Source organism: Salmo salar, chromosome 02 (assembly GCF_965601325.2).
Source record: "Salmo salar chromosome 02, fSalSal1, whole genome shotgun sequence".
Taxonomy (NCBI): Eukaryota; Metazoa; Chordata; class Actinopteri; order Salmoniformes; family Salmonidae; genus Salmo; species Salmo salar.
The window spans coordinates 68,009,175-68,035,087 of record NC_138292.1 but is presented as its reverse complement, the minus strand read 5'-3'; the positions used below and the strand labels follow the sequence as shown (position 1 = coordinate 68,035,087).

The 25,913-nt window shown below is 47.8% G+C and overlaps 2 protein-coding genes across 3 annotated transcripts; both read left to right on the top strand.

The window, feature by feature from the left end:
- The first annotated feature begins 4,879 nt into the window (after positions 1-4,879).
- Positions 4,880-10,109, top strand: LOC106564471 (E3 ubiquitin-protein ligase TRIM7-like). Of its 2 annotated transcripts, XR_001319493.3 has the most exons (5): positions 4,880-5,690; positions 6,071-6,121; positions 6,522-6,599; positions 8,037-8,287; positions 8,517-10,109. XR_001319493.3 is itself a non-coding variant. In XM_082966272.1 (4 exons), exons 1-3 carry the CDS (start codon positions 6,097-6,099, stop codon positions 8,261-8,263), a joined length of 330 nt encoding a protein of 109 aa, XP_082822398.1. In that variant the 5' UTR covers positions 6,075-6,096; the 3' UTR covers positions 8,264-8,287; positions 8,517-10,109. The 2 variants fall into 2 exon arrangements, 1 of the variants encoding a protein (XP_082822398.1); XM_082966272.1 differs by lacking the exon at positions 4,880-5,690 and having other exon boundaries at positions 6,075-6,121.
- Positions 10,110-10,200: 91 nt separating this feature from the next.
- LOC106590633 (lysosomal alpha-mannosidase) lies at positions 10,201-25,839 on the top strand. The gene is made up of 23 exons (XM_082966277.1): positions 10,201-10,355; positions 10,770-10,872; positions 11,207-11,380; positions 11,732-11,925; positions 12,576-12,714; positions 13,402-13,541; positions 14,636-14,835; positions 14,997-15,117; positions 15,548-15,626; positions 16,658-16,767; positions 16,950-17,057; positions 17,156-17,272; positions 17,352-17,666; positions 17,903-18,000; positions 18,645-18,765; positions 19,033-19,151; positions 19,726-19,827; positions 19,954-20,041; positions 23,629-23,709; positions 23,853-24,077; positions 24,288-24,437; positions 24,808-24,910; positions 25,108-25,839. Exons 1-23 carry the CDS (start codon positions 10,212-10,214, stop codon positions 25,209-25,211), a joined length of 3,135 nt encoding a protein of 1,044 aa, XP_082822403.1. The 5' UTR covers positions 10,201-10,211; the 3' UTR covers positions 25,212-25,839.
- Positions 25,840-25,913: the final 74 nt, after the last annotated feature.

Sequence of the window (25,913 nt, the reverse complement as noted above, 5' to 3'; positions counted from 1 at the left end):
TCTAATCCCCACTCACTACCATCTAACCCCACTCACTACCATCTAACCCCACTCACTACCATCTAACCCCACTCACTACCATCTAACCCCACTCACTACCATCTAACCCCACTCACTACCATCTAATCCCCACTCACTACCATCTAACCCCACTCACTACCATCTAACCCACTCACTACCATCTAATCCCCACTCACTAGCATCTAACCCCACTCACTACCATCTAATCCCCACTCACTACCATCTAACCCCACTCACTACCATCTAACCCCACTCACTACCATCTAACCCCACTCACTACCATCTAACCCCACTCACTACCATCTAATCCCCACTCACTACCATCTAACCCCACTCACTACCATCTAACCCCACTCACTACCATCTAACCCCACTCACTACCATCTAACCCCACTCACTACCATCTAACCCCACTCACTACCATCTAACCCCACTCACTACCATCTAATCCCCACTCACTACCATCTAATCCCCACTCACTACCATCTAACCCCACTCACTACCATCTAACCCCACTCACTACCATCTAATCCCCACTCACTAGCATCTAATCCCCACTCACTACCATTTAAACCCACTCACTAACATCTAACCCCACTCACTACCATCTAACCCCACTCACTACCATCTAACCCACTCACTACCATCTAACCCCACTCACTACCATCTAACCCCACTCACTACCATCTAACCCCACTCACTACCATCTAACCCCACTCACTGCCATCTAACCCCACTCACTACCATCTAACCCCACTCACTACCATCTAATCACTAATGGTAGTGAGTGGGTTTAAATGGTAGTGAGTGGGGTTAGATGGGGGTTAGATGGTAGTGAGTGGGGTTAGATGGTAGTGAGTGGGGTTAGATGGTAGTGAGTGGGGTTAGATGGTAGTGAGTGGGTTTAAATGGTAGTGAGTGGGGTTAGATGGTAGTGAGTGGGTTTAAATGGTAGTGAGTGGGGTTAGATGGTAGTGAGTGGGGTTAGATGGTAGTGAGTGGGTTTAAATGGTAGTGAGTGGGGTTAGATGGTAGTGAGTGGGGTTAGATGGTAGTGAGTGGGTTTAAATGGTAGTGAGTGGGGTTAGATGGTAGTGAGTGGGGTTAGATGGTAGTGAGTGGGTTTAAATGGTAGTGAGTGGGGTTAGATGGTAGTGAGTGGGGATTAGATGGTAGTGAGTGGGGTTAGATGGTAGTGAGTGGGGATTAGATGGTAGTGAGTGGGGTTAGATGGTAGTGAGTGGGGTTAGATGGTAGTGAGCTAGAGAAATACACATACTTACAATGTACAAACACCTGCAGGGACATACTCTCTTAACACACTACACACTGTTAACTCTATATCACCCGTCTCCTCCGTACACACTGTTAACCCTATGTCACCCTGTCTCTCCATACACACTGTTAACTCTATATCACCCTGTCTCTCCATACACACTGTTAACTCTATATCACCCTGTCTCTCCATACACACTGTTAACTCTATATCACCCTGTCTCTCCATACACACTGTTAACCCTATATCACCCCTGTCTCTCCATATACACTGTTAACCCTATATCACCAGTCTCCTCCATACACACTGTTAACCCTATGTCACCCTGTCTCTCCATACACACTGTTAACCCTATATCACCCTGTCTCTCCATACACACTGTTAACCCCTATATCACCCCTGTCTTTCCATACACACTGTGTGGTGGAATCATTGTAATCAAAAGGAGAGACTTTTAGATTTATTCAAAACAATCAAACTTTATTATTTAATTAGTACAGTAATGGAGCTGGTCAGTAATCAACCCTGGAGGTGATCACTGAGAACTCAACCAGCTGGTTTGAGCCACAGCATTTTATAGCAAAGTCCATCCTCCTTCAGTCTACATGACAAACAAAAGATGTGTGGAATGGGTCACAAGGTTAAGATTTGTATGAAAGATACTTATAATTCACAGCAGACAGTATCTGCTGTAAAAACTGTACTCACTGTGTAGAGACCAGGGTCTGGCCCCCCAACTCCATACTGGAGCCATCTCCCCTGGTACCCCAGTACAGAAACATTAACTCATGCTCTGGAATGCGGTATCACCCAAAGACATTGTAAATCTCCTGTCAGTGTTAAATCTCCCAGAGGCCCACTTTCAGTTCACACAGACACAATAGAGTTATAGGAACCCTCTATTCTGTTTCATAAAACAACCATTTGATGCAATTACAGCATTATAACATAATCTTGCAATTTTGCTCTCACAACTGTTAATCCTATATCACCCTGTTTCTCCATACACACTACACATTGTTAACTCTATATCACCCCTGTCTCCTCCATACACACTACACACTGTTAACCCTATATCACTCCTGTCTTCTCCATGCACACTGTTGAGTCTATATCACCCGTCTCCTTCATACACACTACACACTGTTAACCCTATATCACCTGTCTCCTCCATGCACATTGTTAACCCTATATCACCCCTTTCTCTTCCATACACACTACACACTGTTAACTCTATATGACCGTCTCCTCCATGCACACTGTTAACCCTATATCACCCCTTTCTCCTCCATACACACTACACACTGTTAACCCTATATCACCCGTCTCCTCCATCCACACTGTTAACCCTATACCAACCTTGTCTCCTCCATGCACACTGTTAAAACCCTATATCACCCCTTGTCTCCTCCATACACACTACACACTGTTAACCATATATCACCCCGTCTCTCCATACACACTACACACTGTTAACCATATATCACCCCGTCTCCTCTATACACACTACACACTGTTAACCATATATCACCCCGTCTCTCCATACACACTACACACTGTTAACCATATATCACCCCGTCTCTCTATACACACTACACACTGTTAACCATATATCACCCCGTCTCTCCATACACACTACACACTGTTAACCATATATCACCCCGTCTCTCCATACACACTACACACTGTTAACCCTATATCACCCCTTTCTCCTCCATACACACTACACACTGTTAACCATATATCACCCCGTCTCTCCATACACACTACACACTGTTAACCATAAAACACCCCGTCTCTCCATACACACTACACACTGTTAACCCTATATCACCCCTTTCTCCTCCATACACACTGTTAACCCTATATCACCCTGTCTCTCCATACACACTACACACTGTTAACCCTATATCACCCCTGTCAACTCTATATCACCCCTTTCTCCTCCATACACACTGTTAACCCTATATCACCCTGTCTCTCCATACACACTGTTAACCCTATATCACCCTGTCTCTCCATACACACTACACACTGTTAACCATATATCACCCCGTCTCTCCATACACACTACACACTGTTAACCCTATATCACCCCTGTCAACTCTATATCACCCCTTTCTCCTCCATACACACTGTTAACCCTATATCACCCTGTCTCTCCATACACACTGTTAACTCTATATCACCCTGTCTCTCCATACACACTACACACTGTTAACCCTATATCACCCCTCTCTCCTCCATACACACTGTTAACCCTATATCACCCCTGTCTCCTCCATACACACTGTTAACCCTATATCACCCCTGTCTCTCCATACACACTGTTAACTCTATATCACCCCTGTCTCCTCCATACACACTGTTAACCTTTTACTGCAGTGGGCTAAATGGTTGCTTGATTGAATCCCCGAGCTGACAAGGTAAAACTCCGTTGTTCTGCCCCTGAACAAGGCAGTTAAACCACTGTTCCTAGGCCGTGATTGTAAATAACAATTTGTTCTTAACCGACTTGCCTAGTTAAATAAAGGTAAAATAAAAAATACATTAAAAAAATTCTCTCTCTCAGGTACCGTAGGAGACTGGAAGAACTCGTTGACGGTGGCCCAGAGTGAACGCTTTGACCAGATCTATCAGGAGAGGAGGAAGGACCTATCTCTCAACTTCGTCTGGGACATCACAGAGCTTCAAGGCTGATACAGACACATATGCAAGCATCCGCACACACACAGTGGTGGTTGTAGCTTGTATGGCTCCCTGGGCGAACCGTCCCTTCAGCCTGCCTAGCTCACAAACTAGCATCAGGGCGCCCACTCCGACAAGGTTAATTGACCCACAGTCCCACACGGTGACATGATATTATTGACATGACGTGCAAATGAGTGATAGAAAACCGATCGCGCAAATGTCACCATTTGGAATATTATTATTATTTTATTATTTTTTTATTTTGTGTGGGCACCCCATGCCGCCCCCGGCAAGATACCACCATGGGCAGCTGCCCATGTCACCTATGCCTAAATCTACCACTGCATACACACATACTTTCTCTCTCACTCACACACACACACCTAGTCTCTCTCTCTCTCTCACGCACACACACACATGCACATACTCTCTCTCTCTCTCACACACACACACATTCTCTCTCTCTCTCACACACACACACACACACACACACATATACTCTCTCTCTCCAACACACCCTCACACCTTAAATATTATTTCCATGAACTGTTAAATTGAGTTCCACAAATATCCTACTCTTTTAATAATGTGAATAAAAATGAAATATATTCATTTAATTAAAAGACTCATGCAAATATAATCGGTATTATTTACTTCATTACATTAAAATGGAATATTGTAGTCACTTGTGTTTGTGTCTGTTATTATTGTAGACTATAGGTTATTATTCGTTTATTATGGGGAATTACTGTATTATAAGCAATAATCTGTATGCGCCTTTATTATTATGATGCATTGTGCGTTTATTATGGTGAATTAGGTAGTTGAAGTCATACGGTAAAGGCAGACGGGTTGACGTCAGGGTTTGTATTTACATGGATCCCTAAAACGCTTTCTGATGGTCTACTCTCGTAACTAGCTCCCGTATGGAATGGATGACATATCGGAAGCCGAGGCTATCCGCTCCCCGTCACATACACAAACAACCAACCGGGAATCACCGGGAATCAGGGAGTGCCTTTTTTGGTTTCTTTTCTTTTACGGAGAAATAGTCTGCAGAGTCTCGAGAGGGAGAACACTGAACATACGAAAACTCCTCGCCGATATGGCAGAGGCGCATATCTCGGTAACGGAGAGCCAGTTCAGGTGCCCTATTTGCCTGGATATCTTGAAGGATCCGGTGTCCATTCCGTGCGGACACACCTACTGCATGGCATGCATGAACTGTTATTGGGACCAAACCGACCTTGGTCACTACAGTTGTCCGCAATGTCGGGAAGTGTTCATATCTCGACCTGTGCTACGGCGGAACACGGTGCTACAAGAGGTAGTGGACAAACTCAAACTGAACGAACTGGCTACGGCGCCGGAGTTGTATCTAGGCGGCGTAGGGGACGTTCCGTGCGACTTCTGCCCGGTTCAGAACAAACTGAAAGCGCTCAAGTCGTGTCTGGTGTGCTTGGCGTCTTTCTGCGAGCTCCACGTCTTGCCGCATCGCGACGTGGGGACGTTGCGGCGGCATAAACTTGTTGCCGCGGTGGAGAGCTTGGCGGAAAGGCTGTGCGCGCAGCACCGTTTGGGCCTGGAGCAGGGCGGCGGCGGCGACGGGGGCGATGCGGTGGAGTGGAGTGGCGACTGTATGCTGTGCGAGTCTGACCAAGAGGAACTGCACAGCATCGACGAGCAAAGGGCGCGGAAGCAGGTAGTAATAATAATCATAATACATGGGACTTATATAACGCTTTTCAAGGACCTTTACAATTTTGCAACACCTACTCATCACTCTGGTAATTAAAACTGATTAAAAACAAAGTTGTTTCCTGAAAACACTTGTTGATCTTTCCACCTAGGAGTACAAACTGTTAGCCTGGTCCCAGACGTGTTTGTGCTTTTGCCAACTCCATTGCACATTGCCAAGCCGAACATTGTTGGCATGACAATGAGAGTCAAAGAGTTGGCACCCTAGTTTAAATGTCTATGTTTGGCACAAAGCATGTCTGTACCCTGCAGGCTAACAAACTGCCACTATCCCTAACAACTGAATAGAGGATAAATAGCCAATGCTTTTGTACTTCTCTGTAGTGAACGAGAGCTCCTCTGTCTGTCACATGTCTGGTGGAGAGTGTTTGAAAGGTAAGCCCAGAGAAACAGGCACACACACACGCACGCACGCCGCACACGCGCACGCGCACACACACGCACACACACACACACACACACACACACACACACACACACACCCCCCCCCCCCCCCCCCCCCCCCCCCCCCCCCCGCTCTCTCATGGTCACCTCTGTGGTGTGTGTTTCTCATCTAAGACTCAGGCTGGGGAACATGTCTGGCCAGGGGATGTTAGTTGAATCGTTTTCTGTAGCTTCTGATATGATTCATTTGGATGGAATGTAACACTGATTCCTCTTTGTCTCATTCTCTACCTCCCTTTCCCTCTCACCTCTCTCTCTTCCTTTCTATTTCTGTCCCTCGCCTCCTTACTCCTTTCCCCCCTCCCTTCTTTCTTCTTCTCTCTCTCCGTAGCAGTGCCTGCATCGTTTCCTCTCTCCCCTCTCTCTCTCCAGCCTTCGGACCAGAGGATGAGAGTATCCTTCCTCAGGTGTAAGTACTGACACACACTCACACACACACATACACACACATAGCAGCCTTCCTGAGGTGTAAGTACTACCCACGGTACACCTTGTCAGCCTGACGATGCCACCGGTATACCTTGTCACCGTGGCGATGCTGCCCTGGTCGCGTGGTATCCCGAGGTGACCTTGTTTTCACACCCTGCCCTGTCCTATGACAACCACGCCATCCCTTCACCACACACACACACACACAAACACACACACACACACACACTGACACTCATACAAACACACACACACAAACACACACTGACATGCACACAAACACACACACACTGACACGCACACACACTGGCACGCACACAAACACACACTGACACGCACACAAACACACACACAAACACAGGTGTTGACATATCGTTGGCACAAACCCAGAGCTACTCAGAAAGGGGATCCCTCTCTCTCTTTCTCCCATGCCCTCCTTCCCTCCTCCTCCTGTCCCCCTCCTCACCTTCACAGTTAATGAGGGCGACAGGGTAACCTGAGAACGCACTTGTGTCCCAAATGGCACCCTATTCCCTACATAGTGCACTTCTTTAGACTAGGGCCCTGGTCAAAAGCATTGCACTACATAGGGAATAGGGTGCCATTTGGGAAGTATTCCATGTCTGTCTGGTGCTTTCTTTACCTTCATGAATAGTATGTGGATATGATATTTCTGACATTTACAACAGGTACATGATGAGACAAGCCCATGGGACAGGATGAGATCATGGAGAAGGGTGTTAGGTTTAATAATTCACACTGTCTGGGTTAGAGTAAAAGCCGCTACGCAATTTACGCAAACTAGGCAAACGCCGCGTCGGAGCGTCGTTTTCTACGTAGTTCTACGTACTTTTGTGCGGCTCAAATTTTGGAACGGACCGTATATGGCGCTCCATCGCTCTGTTTGCATAGGGTGTGTAGGGCCCTTAAGACTCTGGCAGGCATATACTGTATCTGTCTGGGCTAGACGTCAATCAGAACACTGTCTCTCTGTCCAGGCAACCACGCTGTTGCGTAATAGTGCGTTGTTCATTTCTTGTATTTCATCATTTCAGTTCTATTAGATTAAGACTGTCATATTTCCAGACAGACATTTATATGGTCACTGTTCTTTTTACTGTGCTGAACTGTTGTGTATTTAGTTCAGTAATCTCTGTTAGAAATGGGACCCGGTGGTCATGATAATGCTATTGAGAGTTTAGGACACTTCTAAGCTAACAGGTAAATAATTGTCATGGAGTGTTCAATCAATCACTCTGGACTGAGGCATCTAATTGATTGATTGGTTGGTTGATTGATCTCCTCAATCTCCTGTCCCTGGACCCAGACACGGCCCGCCCCCACCCTGGTCCTTCTGGAGGGTCCCGATGGATCTCTCGCTCGCTTATCTTTAACCCCCTCCTCTCTCTCTCTCCAGGCTCCTGTCGTCTGTCCCTGGACCCAGACACGGCCCACCCCACCCTGTTCCTCTTGGAGGGTCCCCAGGGGGCTCACTGTGGAGAGGAGCCCCAGTGCTACCCCCTCCACCCCTTGCGCTTCGACTCCGTGGCCCAGGTCCTCTGTAGGGAGGGCCAGTTTGGAGGGGCCAGCTACTGGGAGGTGGAGTGGAGGGGAGGGGAGGAGGGTGGGTGGACATTGGGGTGACGTACAAAGGGATCGGACGTAAAGGTAGCTGCTTCTAGGGATTGTTGTTTCTGTCAGTTATGTTGAGCAATTTGCAAATGTCAACATTTCACACACAAAGTGTTTGTAATAATGACTTTCTAATCAAGGCTTTGTCTGAAACGGTATCCTATTTGGCTCCGGACAAAATGTGTGCACTATATAGGGACAGCCAAAGGTTTTCTTATCAAGATTCCCTAGTGAAGTTTTCTAGTAATGTTTTTCTAATCTAAAGGAGGCGGAAAACCCTGTCTGCTGGGACGGAACGAGAGCTCATGGCGTCTGAGATGCACGCACGCCGGGTACGCCGCGTGGCACGATAACCGGAAGACGACCGTAGCTGCGCCCCTGTGCCCGCGGATCGGCGTGTTTCTGGAACACCAGAAGGGAGCGTTGTCATTCTATAGTGTGGCGTCGGACGCCGTTTCCCTGCTCCACACGTTCAGGTGTCCGTTCTCTCAGCCGCTGTACCCAGCGTTTCGGTTAGACCTGGACTCCACACTGTTGATATGTCCACATGAAAGACACAACGGAAACGGGAACTAACCTCTTCTCATCTGTTTCTGAATCTCTTATTTTGACCCAATGGGAACTCTTCCTGCGTACTGCCGAACAAATACCATTGATTACAAGTAAACAGAAATGTGCTTTTCTGCCCCAGAAAGGACCCAACGTGAACCCTACCTGACTCTTTACTGCTCCCTATCCACTCTCTTTCTGAACACCTTCTTTTGACCCAATAGGAACCCATCCTAGACCCCAAACCTAACTCTGCTGCCCTCTCTTGTTATGGTCAGAACCCTGCTTTAGCTTTACCGAGTACCTCAACTCCTCCACTGTGTTTTAAAATGAACCTCCTAAAAGCTACAACCAACAACTGATTGTTTAATCATTGCTGTGGCTCTACATTTCAGTCATTTAGCACACACTCTTATCCAGGGCAACATACAGGAGAAATTAAGGTTAAGTGCCTTACTCAAGGGCACATCGACAGATGTTTTGACTTAGTCAGCTCGGGGATTCAAACCAGCAACCTTTCAGTTACTGGCCCAACACTCTTAACCGCTAGGCTACCTGCCTCCCTGAAATGTCAACTCAAGGTATCAACTCAGCATATGTCCACTGTAAGGGATTAATCATTTACATTGACATCAATCAATCATTTTTGAAGTATCGATGCCAAAGAAACTCTAATCTGCGCTCAACTCCGTGGAGGCGTTGTGTTACTTGGATAGCTTTACCTAGGCCTATCTCAAGTCACCCAACTAGTGATGCTGAAAAGACAATGTTGTTGTGTAAGGAGAGTCTGAACTGAGCAGTATATTGTATGCATGGCCTCTCCATTCAAATATCATTCACAATGTGGCCCTATTGTAAACAAGGACTTCACTTCAGCAGCCGTGAAGCCATCTTGATCAATCCCCCTATTCTACTGATCACTGTGACTGTTACTTAACAATAACATAATGTGAAAAATAAGCTCACGTCAATCCAACTAAATGCAATGTAGCCAAATGTCGAATGTAGCCATTTCAAAATACTATTAGTTGGAAAGGTTTTGAATGCCATTATATCATCATGAAGGGACATTGATGGAAATATGTATTTGCTATAAAGTGCATTATTTCATGAGTTATAGTCAGACTAATAGTGGAATAGGCTATGCTAGGTAGCCTATGGTTTCTATGGCCCCATCTCTCTCTACCTCCCCATTCCTTCAATCATTTATTTCTCTGTGACTATTACAATGAATGCGTAGCTTTGTATTCATGTGGGCTGTGTAACTGTTACTGTCTTCAATAAACCAATCATACATTTTCAATCTCAATTTTACTCTAAATTTTCCCCTTCAAAGCATAAAAAAGAATAGGTCTGCCCCTAGAGGGCGTGGTCTGGGGGAAGTCACATGATATGAAAGATACGTAAACAAATGTCACATGACTCGTGGCTGTTTTCCAAGATGGCGACTCCAGTGTCTGCACCGTTTGTGTTCCTCCTGTTATTATTTCAAAGCGGCGTTTGGGGCTTTCCCGTCCGTCAAACACCCCAAGAAAGTCCTACATGTGGATACAAGGTACGTCTATAGTTCCTATCCCTATTGTGGAGAATAAAAACGCAACTGAAACACTTAAACCTTGTTTTGGTATAGCAGCTTTGATGAACTTCACAGTTTCAAGGTTTAGCCGATTTGAAACACTTTCATTTTCGTGTAGCGAACACAATAGCAGAAGTTATATTCCTGGCACAACATATTTTTACTTCCACATAAAACGTGAAATGCAAGCTACACATCCCATTCGATCTAGCCAGTCTTGCACTAAGTCTGGTCTTGCACTGTTATCATTGGTGGTTTAATTAAATTACAATTACAACTTTACCAATTTTGTAAACCTAAGTAGCCTCTGATATGCCTCTCTCCTTCCCATAACGTTAGCCCACCAGCTAAAATCCCTAATTATTTTCCCATTGTGTGTGCCACACATCCTAGTCATGTCATGCTACCAAGCCTGGGATGTTGAACGTCCACCTGGTCCCCCACACCCACGACGACGTCGGCTGGCTCAAGACCGTGGACCAATACTTTTATGGAGGTCTGTACCCCCCCCCCCCCCCCCCCAATCTACCATGTGGCTCACATCTACACACTCATAAACAGCACTGTCATAGGTCAAGGTGGTATAGTTAAAAGTTAAACGGACACATTGTTAAAACCATAGTTGTGAGGCTTTTATTATATTGTATTATAGGCATACATAACACCTACAATAACCTAGGATCACATGGTTTTACATTTCATACCTCATGACTGGGTGGATGTGAACCACATGATAGATGTTGTATCATGTGTGCATATGTGTTATCACGTTAGTGTGTGTGTGTGTGTGTGTCTAACCTGTGTATGTAACCTGCCTGTCGTCGTTCCAGACCGTAATGAAATCCAGCACGCGGGGGTGCAGTACATTCTGGACTCTGTGGTGGACCAGCTGCTGAAGAACCCTGACAGACGCTTCATCTACGTTGAGACAGCCTTCTTCTACCGCTGGTGGAAACAACAGACTGATGACATGCAGAACACTGTCAAACAGCTAGTCAATGAGGGTGAGGCCAGAGAGGGGTTATAGAGCCTTTATAAAACATGTTAGGAAGTAGTTATAAAGTGGTAGAGTCCGCCTTCTACCGCTGGTGAAGGAGCCAGGTCAGACAGCAGTGTTAATGAGAGAAGGGATGTAGGTGTTATAGCAGTGTTAATGAGAGAAGGGATGTAGGTGTTATAGCAGTGTGATAAAGCATCTCTCTCACCTGAGTGTGACTGCTATTGGTGGTGTTATTGAACAGATGTAAATTGCAATTCAGAGGTTATAAACAGTTATAACCCTTTTAACCTGTGATTAAGTCATATTACGTTAAAATTCTTTATTGCTGTTATCATTTTTGTCTCCCTCCTCTCAGGGCGGTTGGAGTTTGTGAACGGGGGCTGGTGTATGAGTGACGAGGCAACCACCCACTACAGCGCAGTCATAGACCAGATGACCATGGGCCTGCGGTTCCTCAACGACACGTTTGGACACTGCGGTCGCCCTCGCGTCGCCTGGCACATCGACCCCTTCGGACACGCCCGCGAGCACGCTTCCATGTTTGCACAGGTAAGGGTTGTATTCATTAGTGCACACAATAATGTTTCTTATTACTGGTAGGTCCTTCTCTGTTTTGGCCAGTTTGGTTCCTACTGAACACAACCCACAATCTCCTGTCTTTTTTCTACCTCACAATATCCTGTCTGTCAGCCTTTCTCTGTCTATTCTTGCCCAGGTAGAGATCTTCCACTCCCTTTTCCATCATGTCTTAATCCATTGTCTGAATAGATATAGTACAACCATCCAAGACTATCGTCTGTTGAAAGGTGGTCAGTGTCATAAGGTTCTTATGAGCTCCCAAGTTGGGAATAGAAGTGGGGCAAAACAAATTTACTGAAAAGTTTTCCACGTCAGAAATAACACGAGACGGCATGAGTCTCCCTCATCTTTCCGTTCAGTTCAAAGGTCAGAGGGACGATTAGAATCCTTACTGTGTTTATTGTATTGAATGGGTGGCAGGTAGCCTAGCGGTTAGTGTTGAGCGTTGGTCCAGTAACCTAATACCCGAGCCGAGAAGGTAAAACATTTAGAATGGCGCCATACTACCATGGATGACCCTGTAAAACAACACATTTCACTGCACCTACCCGGTGTATGTGACAAGAAACCATGTTTTTTTGTGTGTGTATTGTATTGACTGATGGTTCTCTCTATTCTAGATGGGTTATGACGGCTTCTTCTTTGGTCGTCTGGACTACCAGGATCGTAACAGGAGGATGGTAGCCAAGGAACAGGAGATGTTGTGGAGGGCCAGCGAGAGCCTCACCCCCCCTATGGCTGACCTCTTCACTGGTACTGACCTTTGACCTTCAACCTCTAGCAATATAGCAACAGCTTCACGTAGTCGTGTCATATTGCTTACAACCTATTCAGTTTTTGCAGTAGACCTGGGATATCCCATTTTCTTCATCAATATTACTCTTTCCCTTTCGGCACTAACGTCTGTCCTCTCTCCCCACTCAAGTGTAGTCTATAGTCTAACACCCGTCTCCCCGGTCAATGTTTAGATGGGATACAGCTTGTGTCAAATTGACGTCAAAGGTGTAAGTTCTCCTAACCTGCTACGAAAAGTCGATTTTGACAAAAGCTGTATCCCTTCTAGACAAAATCCCTCTCCCCTCATCAATACTGACCTCACCTTCAACCCCTGACCTCTGACCCCTAGCCACCGATGTAGCCTAACCCAGCTCCCTCTCCCATAGGGATCTTCCCTAACAGGTACGACCCTCCCGACGGCTTCTGTTGAGACCAGTCATGTGATCAATCCTGACCAGACCTCCCACCTATGAACCCTGACCCCTAGCACCCCAGTAGCCTAACCCAGCCCCCTCTCCTCCAGGTATCCTCCCTAACGGGTACAACCCTCCGGAGGGCTTCTGTTGGGACCAGTCATGTGATCAATCCTGACCAGACCTCCCACCTATGAACCCTGACCCCTAGCACCCCAGTAGGCCTAACCCAGCCCCCCTCTCCTCCAGGTATCCTCCCCTAACGGGTACAACCCTCCGGAGGGCTTCTGTTGGGACCAGTCATGTGACGATCCACCAATCAGAGATGACCCTGATCTGGAGGACTATAATGTTGACGATGTGGTGACCAGGTTCCTCCACATCGCACACGGACAGGTTAGAGATGAGACACACATACAGGTTAGAGATGAGACCCACACATACAGGTTAGAGATGAGACCCACACATACAGGTTAGAGATGAGACACACACATACAGGTTAGAGATGAGACACACACATACAGGTTAGAGATGAGACACACACATACAGGTTAGAGATGAGACACACACATACAGGTTAGAGATGAGACACACACATACAGGTTAGAGATGAGACCCACACATACAGGTTAGAGATGAGACACACACATACAGGTTAGAGATGAGACACACACATACAGGTTAGAGATGAGACCCACACATACAGGTTAGAGATGAGACCCACACATACAGGTTAGAGATGAGACACACACATACAGGTTAGAGATGAGACACACACATACAGGTTAGAGATGAGAAACACACATACAGGTTAGAGATGAGACCCACACATACAGGTTAGAGATGAGAAACACACATACAGGTTAGAGATGAGACCCACACATACAGGTTAGAGATGAGACACACACAGGTTAGAGATGAGACACACACATACAGGTTAGAGATGAGACACATACATACAGGTTAGAGATGAGACCCACACATACAGGTTAGAGATGAGAAACACACATACAGGTTAGAGATGAGACACACACATACAGGTTAGAGATGAGAAACACACATACAGGTTAGAGATGAGACACACACATACAGGTTAGAGATGAGACACACACATACAGGTTAGAGATGAGACACATACAGGTTAGAGATGAGACACATACATACAGGTTAGAGATGAGACACATACATACAGGTTAGAGATGAGACACACACATACAGGTTAGAGATGAGACCCACACATACAGGTTAGAGATGAGACCCACACATACAGGTTAGAGATGAGACACATACATACAGGTTAGAGATGAGACACACACATACAGGTTAGAGATGAGACACATACATACAGGTTAGAGATGAGACACATACATACAGGTTAGAGATGAGACACATACATACAGGTTAGAGATGAGACACACACACACACACACACACACACACAGGTTAGTCATAACACACACACTGTTTCTCTCTCTTCTCCCCTGCACCAGGCGTTGGTGTATAAAACCAACCACATCATAATGACTATGGGGTCAGACTTCCAGTATGAGAACGCCAACCTGTGGTATAAGAACCTGGACAAGCTCATTCGCTACGTCAACCAGAAGCAGAGTAACGGCTCTGAAGTCAATGTTCTCTACTCTACACCCTCCTGTTACCTACAGGAGCTACACAGGGCTAACCTCACATGGTACTATATGAACTATATGATTCTGTTAGAATGCTATGCTAAACTATGTCTAGCTAGCTAGTCAGAGTAACGGCTCTGAAGTCAACGTTCTGTTACCTTAAATTATGTACAGGTCATTTAAATGTTCTCTCTGTCTTCTCTCTCTCACCCCCCGCCGTCAGGCCTCTGAAAGGGGATGATTTCTTCCCCTATGCTGACTCAGCTCATGACTTCTGGACAGGATATTTCACCAGCCGTCCAGCCCTGAAACGCTATGAGAGGATCAGCAACAGCTACCTGCAGGTACACCACTCAAACCTCAATGGCTTTGTCTGAAAAGCTTCCACGCTGTGTTTGAGAGCCTCAAAATCGTGATGTGTCATGGACAAGTTGTGACTGACTGACTGATCTACAAGTAATATTGAGCAGTTATTAATGATGTAAGGTGATTTGTAGTTTAGTCAGTCTCGACTTGCCTTTAAAGTTGGCTTTATGTCGAACGCGGCCATTGATTCCTCCTCATTGGAGGAGGAGGTCGAATGGGAGGGACTTGGAGCCTCTTCTCCAATGAGCTTTCCAGAGGGAGGTGAGGAATCATGGATTTGACAGCTTGTACATTTTTCATACAAAGCCAGCACACATTCCCTCAGGGATGACAGTTCAGTAGTCCCACACTGAGGCCATGTCTGGAGACTTGGTTAATGCATCATTCCTCTCCTCCCTCTGGTTTCAGACGTGTAATCAGCTGGAGGTCCTTGGTGGTCCCATCTCAAGGAAAGGTCCCTTTGGAGCTGGAGACAGTGAGACCCTGAGTAAGTGTCTAGTGTACACACTTTCATCACATTCAAGTGCACTACTTCATCATCACTACATGAGTTGATTAAGCCTAGTGGCAGTCAGACTCTGTTTCAATGTCCATACTAGCGTCCTTCTTATTAATACTAGCATCCTTCTTATTAATACTAGCATCCGTCTTATTAATACTAGCGTCCTTCTTATTAATACTAGCATCCTTCTTATTAATACTAGCATCCGTCTTATTAATACTAGCGTCCTTCTTATTAATACTAGCATCCTTCTTATTAATACTAGCATCCGTCTTATTAATACTAGCGTCCTTCTTATTAATACTAGCATCCTTCTTATTAATACTAGCATCCTTCTTATTAATACTAGCATCCTTCTTATTAATACTAGCATCCTTCTTATTAATACTAGCGTCCTTCTTATTAATACTAGCGTCCTTCTTATTAATACTAGCGTCCTTCTTATTAATACTAGCATCCTTCTTATTAATACTAGCGTCCTTCTTATTAATACTAGCATCCGTCTTATTAATACTAGCATCCGTCTTATTAATACTAGCATCCGTCTTATTAATACTAGCATCCGTCTTATTAATACTTGCATCCGTCTTATTAATACTAGCATCCGATTTATTAATACTAGCATCCGTCTTATTAATACTAGCATCCTTCTTATTAATACTAGCATCCGTCTTATTAATACTTGCATCCGTCTTATTAATACTTGCATCCGTCTTATTAATACTAGCATCCTTCTTATTAATACTAGCATCCTTCTTATTAATACTAGCATCCTTCTTATTAATACTAGCATCCGTCTTATTAATACTAGCATCCTTCTTATTAATACTAGCATCCGTCTTATTAATACTTGCATCCGTCTTATTAATACTAGCATCCTTCTTATTAATACTAGCATCCTTCTTATTAATACTAGCATCCTTCTTATTAATACTAGCATCCTTCGTATTAATATGCTTGAAGCTGATTAGAGGACGGCGAGGTTGACAGGGAGTGTTCTGTGTTGTGATTGGTAGAGAAGGCCATGGCAGTGGCTCAGCATCACGACGCCGTATCCGGGACGGAAAAGCAACACGTTGCCAACGACTACGCTAGGAGACTGGCCAACGGCTGGGCACACTGCCAGGTACCCACCATGTGTGTCTGTTCTTTCTATTGATCCATACAGTCTCTCTTGTTAGATGAACTGTGTATGATTGCCTCTCCATCTGTCTCTCCCCACTGTGTGGAGGACTATAGGACACATTAGTGTAAGGTATATTACTGTACAGTGTGTGTAACCTCTCTCTCTCATCCCCTCTGTCCCAGGTGTTGGTCAGTAACACTCTATCCTCTCTGAGTGGATCACCTGCTCCTCGTGTTTACTGTGAACACCTCAACATCAGTGTGTGTCCCCTCACAGAGACCAGCAAGAAGGTAACACGGGCACACACACACACACACACACTCACAATTCCTCTTTGGTTCCGTGAAGTTAAATTCCCCTCCTCTCTTTTTCCATGTTTCTCTGTCAGTTCTCAGTGAACGTGTACAACCCTCTAGCTCGCCCAGTCAGTTGGCCAGTTAGACTGCCAGTGAACGGGACGACCTACAGTATCTCAGACGCTAAGGGCAAGGCTGTGGACAGTCAGGTTGGTCTGTCTGTTCTGATAATGGTTGTCATATGTAGTTGTTCAATAACCTTTATGACAGTTATGTATGTACCCTCAGGTGGTCCCCGTGTCCCAGGCCACAGCGGCGGTGCGAAGGGACAGGGGGTACGCTGTCAACGAGCTGTTGTTCCAGGTTCAGGCCCCTCCCCTGGGCTACAGCACCTACTCTGTCTCCCTGCTCCAGAACGGCCCTCCATCTCCACAGTCCTCTGTCTCCCTGCTCCAGAACGGCCCTCCATCTCCACAGTCCTCTGTCTCCCTGCTCCAGAACGGCCCTCCATCTCCACAGTCCTCTGTCTCCCTGCTCCAGAACGGCCCTCCATCTCCACAGTCCTCTCCACTGCCCAGGGCTCCCAAGGCTATACAGAACAAGGTCTGGGTCGTAGGCCTGTACAAAAATGTACTTTCTACTATGAAAGCAAATATTTGACGTATTGATGTCATCAATGGAGACGCATATTCCAAAATGAATAAAGTCTCCGTTAATGATGACATATCAATGTATAATGTTAGTTGGAACAGGGTTGTTCTCCAAACATAAAAGTATTGTATCTAGGTTTTTAGGTTTGGATGGTCACCTGTTCTGTCACTTTGACTTGACTCCTTTAGTTTCTCAGGGTGACCTTTGACCCAGAGACGGGTCTCCTCAGCAGCCTCAGTAACCTGGAGACACAACAGACTGTCAAACTGTCACAGAACTTCTACTGGTCCGTACTACTTACTCTCTCTCTACCTCTCCATTTCTCTCTACCCTTCCCTCTCTCTACCTCTACCCTTCCCTCTCTCTACCCTTCCCTCTCTCTACCCTTCCCTCTCTCTACCTCTACCCTTCCCTCTCTCTACCCTTCCCTCGCTCTACCTCTCACCCTTCCCTCTCTCTACCTCTTCCCTCTCTACCTCTCTACCCTTCCCTCGCTCTACCTCTACCCTTCCCTCTCTCTACTCTTCCCTCTCTACCTCTCTACCCTTCCCTCTCTCTACCCTTCCCTCTCTCTACCCTTCCCTCTCTCTACTCTTCCCTCTCTACCCTTCCCTCTCTCTACCTCTACCCTTCCCTCTCTCTCTCTACCCTTCCCTCTCTCTACCCTTCCCTCTCTCCTACCCTCTCTCTACCTCTACCCTCTCTCTCTCTACCCTTCCCTCTCTCTACCCTCTCCCTCTCTCTCACCTCTACCCTCCCTCTCTCACCTCTACCCTTCCCTCTCTCTACCTCTCCATTTCTCTACCCTTCCATAATTATTTCTCCCTCTCATAGTCTTTCTCTCACCATCCTCCTTCTTTACTCTCACTGTTCTAGCATTGTTACATTGAGGGATGTTCTGTCATCTTTGTTCTGTGTATGTTTCTCCAGGTACAACGCCAGCGATGGTAACAACTCAGAGAGTATTCAGATGTCAGGGGCCTACATCTTCAGACCTAACACCTCCACCCCCTTCATCATCAGCAAGACAGCTAGGATAGAAACACTACAGGTACCTACTACAGGTTCCCACTACATTATACTTCATGTAGTGTATTTACTTGCATGTGTTTCAATATAATTCAATATGCAGAAGACCCACTAAACGTTCAAGAGATTAATTCCAGTCATCTCACAATTTATTTTCTCAGCCTTAACGCCCTCCTCCCTCCTCCCTCTCTCCTCCCTCCTCCCTCTCTCCTCCCTCCTCCCTCTCTCCTCTCTCCTCCCTCTCTCTCTCTCTCCTCCCTCCTCCCTCTCTCCTCCCTCCCTCCATCAGAACTCTGTGGTGCAGGAGGTGAGACAGTGGTTTAGTCCCTGGGTCTCTCAGGTGGTCCGTCTCTACACAGACAGCAGGGCTCTGGAACTGGAGTGGACTGTAGGCCCGGTGCCTATAGGGTGAGGAAGGGGCTCAGAGCCACATGGTGCTTGGTCACAGATAATGCACTGGAAGGAGAATGGGGCGTCATTGAGACAGCCTGTGCGTGTCTGGCAGTAGGAGTGAGTCTTTAACGGACTAGAAAGTATTCCTGTACCATAGACTATAGTGTATCATGTTCTCTCTCTCTCTGCACCCCCCCTTCTCTCTCTGCACCCCCCTTCTCTCTCTGCACCCCCCCTTCTCTCTCTCTGCACCCCCCCTTCTCTCTCTGCACCCCCCTTCTCTCTCTCTCTCTCTGCACCCCCCTTCTCTCTCTGCACCCCCCCTTCTCTCTCTCTCTGCACCCCCCCTTCTCTCTCTCTCTGCACCCCACCTTCTCTCCCTCTCTGCACCCCCCCTTCTCTCTCTGCACCCCCCCTTCTCTCTCTGTACCCCCCCTTCTCTCTCTCTGTACCCCCCCCTTCTCTCTCTCTGTACCCCCCCCTTCTCTCTCTCTGTACCCCCCCTTCTCTCTCTCTGCCCCCCCCTTCTCTCTCTCTGCACCCCCCCTTCTCACCTCTGCCCCCCCTCCTCTACCTGCCCCCCCATCAGTGATGACCTGGGTAAAGAGGTGATAAGTCGTCTAGACAGCAGCATCAACTCCTCTGGTGTCTTCTACACTGACTCTAATGGCAGAGAGGTGCTGCAGAGACGGTGAGGAACCTGTGGTTGTTTCCCAAATCTCCACATCAGTATGTGTTCATGGAGTACTGTATTCCAGTAGTGTGTTCAGACACATACAGTATACACCCTAATGGCAAGTATATCTGTCTCTGACAGGAAAGACTTCCGCCCCACATGGAACCTGAGACAGTCTGAGCCAATTGCTGGCAACTACTATCCAATCAACTCTAGAGCTTACATTAAGGTGTGTCTCATTGGTCATACACCCCCGTCTGCCACTCTCTCTTCCTTGGTCATACACCCCCGTCTGCCACTCTCTCTTCCTTGGTCATACACCCCCGTCTGCCACTCTCTCTTCCTTGGTCATACACCCCCGTCTGCCACTCTCTCTTCCTTGGTCATACACCCCCGTCTGCCACTCTCTCTTCCTTGGTCATACACCCCCGTCTGCCACTCTCTCTTCCTTGGTCATACACCCCCGTCTGCCACTCTCTCTCTTCCTTGGTCATACACCCCCGTCTGCCACTCTCTCTCTTCCTTGGTCATACACCCCCGTCTGCCACTCTCTCTCTTCCTTGGTCATACACCCCCGTCTGCCACTCTCTCTCTTCCTTGGTCATACACCCCCGTCTGCCACTCTCTCTCTTCCTTGGTCATACACCCCCGTCTGCCACTCTCTCTTCCTTGGTCATACACCCCCGTCTGCCACTCTCTCTTCCTTGGTCATACACCCCCGTCTGCCACTCTCTCTTCCTTGGTCATACACCCCCGTCTGCCACTCTCTCTTCCTTGGTCATACACCCCCGTCTGCCACTCTCTCTTCCTTGGTCATACACCCCCGTCTGCCACTCTCTCTTCCTTGGTCATACACCCCCGTCTGCCACTCTCTCTTCCTTGGTCATACACCCTCGTCTGCCACTCTCTCTTCCTTGGTCATACACCCTCGTCTGCCACTCTCTCTTCCTTGGTCATACACCCCCGTCTGCCACTCTCTCTTCCTTGGTCATACACCCTCGTCTGCCACTCTCTCTTCCTTGGTCATACACCCTCGTCTGCCACTCTCTCTTCCTTGGTCATACACCCCCGTCTGCCACTCTCTCTCTTCCTTGGTCATACACCCCCGTCTGCCACTCTCTCTCTTCCTTGGTCATACACCCCCGTCTGCCACTCTCTCTCTTCCTTGGTCATACACCCCCGTCTGCCACTCTCTCTTCCTTGGTCATACACCCCCGTCTGCCACTCTCTCTTCCTTGGTCATACACCCCGTCTGCCACTCTCTCTCTTCCTTGGTCATACACCCCCGTCTGCCACTCTCTCTTCCTTGGTCATACACCCTCGTCTGCCACTCTCTCTTCCTTGGTCATACACCCTCGTCTGCCACTCTCTCTTCCTTGGTCATACACCCCCGTCTGCCACTCTCTCTCTTCCTTGGTCATACACCCCCGTCTGCCACTCTCTCTCTTCCTTGGTCATACACCCCCGTCTGCCACTCTCTCTCTTCCTTGGTCATACACCCCCGTCTGCCACTCTCTCTTCCTTGGTCATACACCCCCGTCTGCCACTCTCTCTTCCTTGGTCATACACCCCCGTCTGCCACTCTCTCTTCCTTGGTCATACACCCCCGTCTGCCACTCTCTCTTCCTTGGTCATACACCCCCGTCTGCCACTCTCTCTTCCTTGGTCATACACCCCCGTCTGCCACTCTCTCTTCCTTGGTCATACACCCCCGTCTGCCACTCTCTCTTCCTTGGTCATACACCCCCGTCTGCCACTCTCTCTTCCTTGGTCATACACCCCCGTCTGCCACTCTCTCTTCCTTGGTCATACACCCTCGTCTGCCACTCTCTCTTCCTTGGTCATACACCCTCGTCTGCCACTCTCTCTTCCTTGGTCATACACCCCCGTCTGCCACTCTCTCTTCCTTGGTCATACACCCCCGTCTGCCACTCTCTCTTCCTTGGTCATACACCCTCGTCTGCCACTCTCTCTTCCTTGGTCATACACCCTCGTCTGCCACTCTCTCTTCCTTGGTCATACACCCCCGTCTGCCACTCTCTCTTCCTTGGTCATACACCCCCGTCTGCCACTCTCTCTCTTCCTTGGTCATACACCCCCGTCTGCCACTCTCTCTCTTCCTTGGTCATACACCCCCGTCTGCCACTCTCTCTCTTCCTTGGTCATACACCCCCGTCTGCCACTCTCTCTTCCTTGGTCATACACCCCCGTCTGCCACTCTCTCTTCCTTGGTCATACACCCCGTCTGCCACTCTCTCTCTTCCTTGGTCATACACCCCCGTCTGCCGCTCTCTCTTCCTTGGTCATACACCCCCGTCTGCCACTCTCTCTTCCTTGGTCATACACCCTCGTCTGCCACTCTCTCTTCCTTGGTCATACACCCCCGTCTGCCACTCTCTCTTCCTTGGTCATACACCCCCGTCTGCCACTCTCTCTTCCTTGGTCATACACCCCCGTCTGCCACTCTCTCTTCCTTGGTCATACACCCCCGTCTGCCACTCTCTCTCTTCCTTGGTCATACACCCCCGTCTGCCACTCTCTCTCTTCCTTGGTCATACACCCCCGTCTGCCACTCTCTCTCTTCCTTGGTCATACACCCCCGTCTGCCACTCTCTCTTCCTTGGTCATACACCCCCGTCTGCCACTCTCTCTTCCTTGGTCATACACCCCCGTCTGCCACTCTCTCTCTTCCTTGGTCATACACCCCCGTCTGCCACTCTCTCTTCCTTGGTCATACACCCCCGTCTGCCACTCTCTCTTCCTTGGTCATACACCCCCGTCTGCCACTCTCTCTTCCTTGGTCATACACCCCCGTCTGCCACTCTCTCTTCCTTGGTCATACACCCCCGTCTGCCACTCTCTCTTCCTTGGTCATACACCCCCGTCTGCCACTCTCTCTTCCTTGGTCATACACCCTCGTCTGCCACTCTCTCTTCCTTGGTCATACACCCTCGTCTGCCACTCTCTCTTCCTTGGTCATACACCCCCGTCTGCCACTCTCTCTTCCTTGGTCATACACCCTCGTCTGCCACTCTCTCTCTTCCTTGGTCATACACCCTCGTCTGCCACTCTCTCTTCCTTGGTCATACACCCCCGTCTGCCACTCTCTCTTCCTTGGTCATACACCCTCGTCTGCCACTCTCTCTTCCTTGGTCATACACCCCCGTCTGCCACTCTCTCTTCCTTGGTCATACACCCCCGTCTGCCACTCTCTCTTCCTTGGTCATACACCCCCGTCTGCCACTCTCTCTTCCTTGGTCATACACCCCCGTCTGCCACTCTCTCTTCCTTGGTCATACACCCCGTCTGCCACTCTCTCTCTTCCTTGGTCATACACCCCCGTCTGCCGCTCTCTCTTCCTTGGTCATACACCCCCGTCTGCCACTCTCTCTCTTCCTTGGTCATACACCCCCGTCTGCCACTCTCTCTCTTCCTTGGTCATACACCCCCGTCTGCCACTCTCTCTTCCTTGGTCATACACCCCCGTCTGCCACTCTCTCTTCCTTGGTCATACACCCCGTCTGCCACTCTCTCTCTTCCTTGGTCATACACCCCCGTCTGCCGCTCTCTCTTCCTTGGTCATACACCCCCGTCTGCCACTCTCTCTCTTCCTTGGTCATACACCCCCGTCTGCCACTCTCTCTCTTCCTTGGTCATACACCCTCGTCTGCCACTCTCTCTTATGATCATGAACTTTTCTTCCCACTTAGTTCCTTTTTCTGTGGTAGCCTTCTGGTTCAAAACTCTGACTCTCCCTCCTGTTCTCTTCTTTACATGATATTATGACTTACACTGTGTGTGTGTGTGTGTGTGCAGGATGACCAGGACCAGCTGACTGTAGTGACGGACCGTTCTCAGGGAGGAGGCAGCATCCAGGATGGATCTCTGGAGATCATGGTAACACTCTCACTACTCTCATTTTTCACCTGGTAGCTTTTTGGCATCAGACATCTGTTGTGTGTTTCATGTCTCCTCTTTCCCCCGGCTCCACACCCTGTCTTATCTTTGTTCCTCACATGTATCACTGTCACGTCTGACAGCTCCACCGCAGGTTGCTGTACGATGACGTCCGGGGTGTAGGTGAGCCCCTCAACGAGACGTCTGACATTTACCCAGAAGGCCTGGTGGTCCGTGGTCGCCTCCTCCTCTCCCTCAGCCCCCCTGCCACGGCCGCTGACACACACCGCCCCCTAGCACAGGAAGTGGTACTGCAGCCTCTCATCACGTTCACCGACGGAGAGCTGTCCCCTAGTACCAGGCTGGAGGTGAGAGATGGGCTCTATCTCAGATGATTCTTTCCTCAAGTTCTCCTATCTCCTTGCTTCTTTCTCAACCGTATTGGAGAAGGTTCAAGGTCCCGCCCCTCAGGCCTTCTTCAATGGATTTTGAGAAAGAGGTGAGGAATCTAGGAAAGGAGGGAGTGAAGGAGGCTGATTGAAATGAACCCCATTTAACTCCCCCCTCCCCTCCCTCAGTTCTCTGGGCTACAGGCAGTGCTGCCCCCTGCTGTTCACCTGTTGACAGTGTCTCAGTGGGACCAGGACTCAGTGCTGCTCAGACTGGAGCATCAGTACCAAGCCTCAGAGAGCAAGGCGCATTCCCAGCCTGTTACTGTTAATCTGCAGGTAAGTGATATGTAATACTGTATATACACACACCATACAGAGACTGTGGTTCTAAGGCTGGAGCCCCAGCAGCAAGCCCAGGAGAGAGCAAAGAGCATTCAGTCTCACTGTCAGGTTAGTGGTGAACACACACACACAGTGCTGCTCAGACTGCAGCATCAGTATCGGGCTAGGGAGAGCAAGATGAACTGTCAACCTACAGGTTCAGAAGTCCCACACATACGAGCCATAAACAAAGTGAAACCTTTTACTAATACTATACATTCCTGTCTCAGCGGGATGTAACAACTGTTATTCACAAGTTAATTCATTTCTAACCACTTTGAAAACATGAAAGCTAAACAGATGGTCCATTCTCTACTCTCTGTAGAAGCTGTTCTCCACTCTGGACGTGCTGGGCGTGTCCGAGATGAACCTGTCAGCCAATCAGTGGAAGGATGAGATGACGCGCCTGGACTGGAAGGCGGAGTCAGGTACACTTGGCTTTATCAGGGCTGAATCACACAGGTCTAACTAATTCCTTCGACTCTGCTTACTCAGCCCTCTAGGACGAGTGAAGACCGCTCACCTGCTTTATTGTAGCAATTCCTTTGTTAGTCCATTGTGAAACGTGGCTCGTTGCTCTGTTCATTGCACAGAACTTGATGCCTGTTGTCTCCGTTTGCCTCAGGTGAGAAGCCCCTGCCGAAGAGAGGGGGAGACCCCTCTGTGTGGGAGGTGAACCTCAAGCCCATGGAGATACGCACCTTCCTGCTCCGTGTCAGGAAGAGATAGTCAATCACCTCCGTTCCAGGACTAGCCAATGACCAATCAGCACTGCAGTATCAACCAATCCCTGTGGCTTAACAATTATGAACTCACTGCCTTGATTGGATGTAAATAATTTAGGGTCTGAGTACATGAAGATGAATCAAATGAACAGGATTTTCCACTCTCAGTTGACAGGAGTGGGTTTTAAATAAGCTCCTGTAAATAGGTATTATAAAAGAGCTTGTTTGAAGCCGCTGAACAATTCCTTTATTGTAATTTTACAGTGTCAATACCACAACCTTTCTGGTATTTCAAAGCCATTCTCCGTAACTACTTATTACTAAATCTTCATTGTTGATATGTTAGTGACAAATGACAAACTATTCACACACACCTGTTACCAATATGTTTTGGTGCACATTTTCTACATGCCGAGTGAATATTCTGTGCAATAAGTGATTTTTATTTCTCGAATGTGCCTTTTTGTAATTGAATGCCCTTTCTTAAATGAGTGGTTTAGGCTGCATTTACACAGGCAAAAGATCAAATCTGATTGGTCATAAGACCAATTAGTGGCAAAAGATCAGAATTGAACTGCTTGTGTAGAATCAGAGTGAATGTGCAGCTGATTTTAAACCCAGGTTCTTTCTCAGTGTATTCACTCATCCATGATTGTACTATAATATGTACATGTATTTGCACATGGTTAATTTTTATAACCGCTGT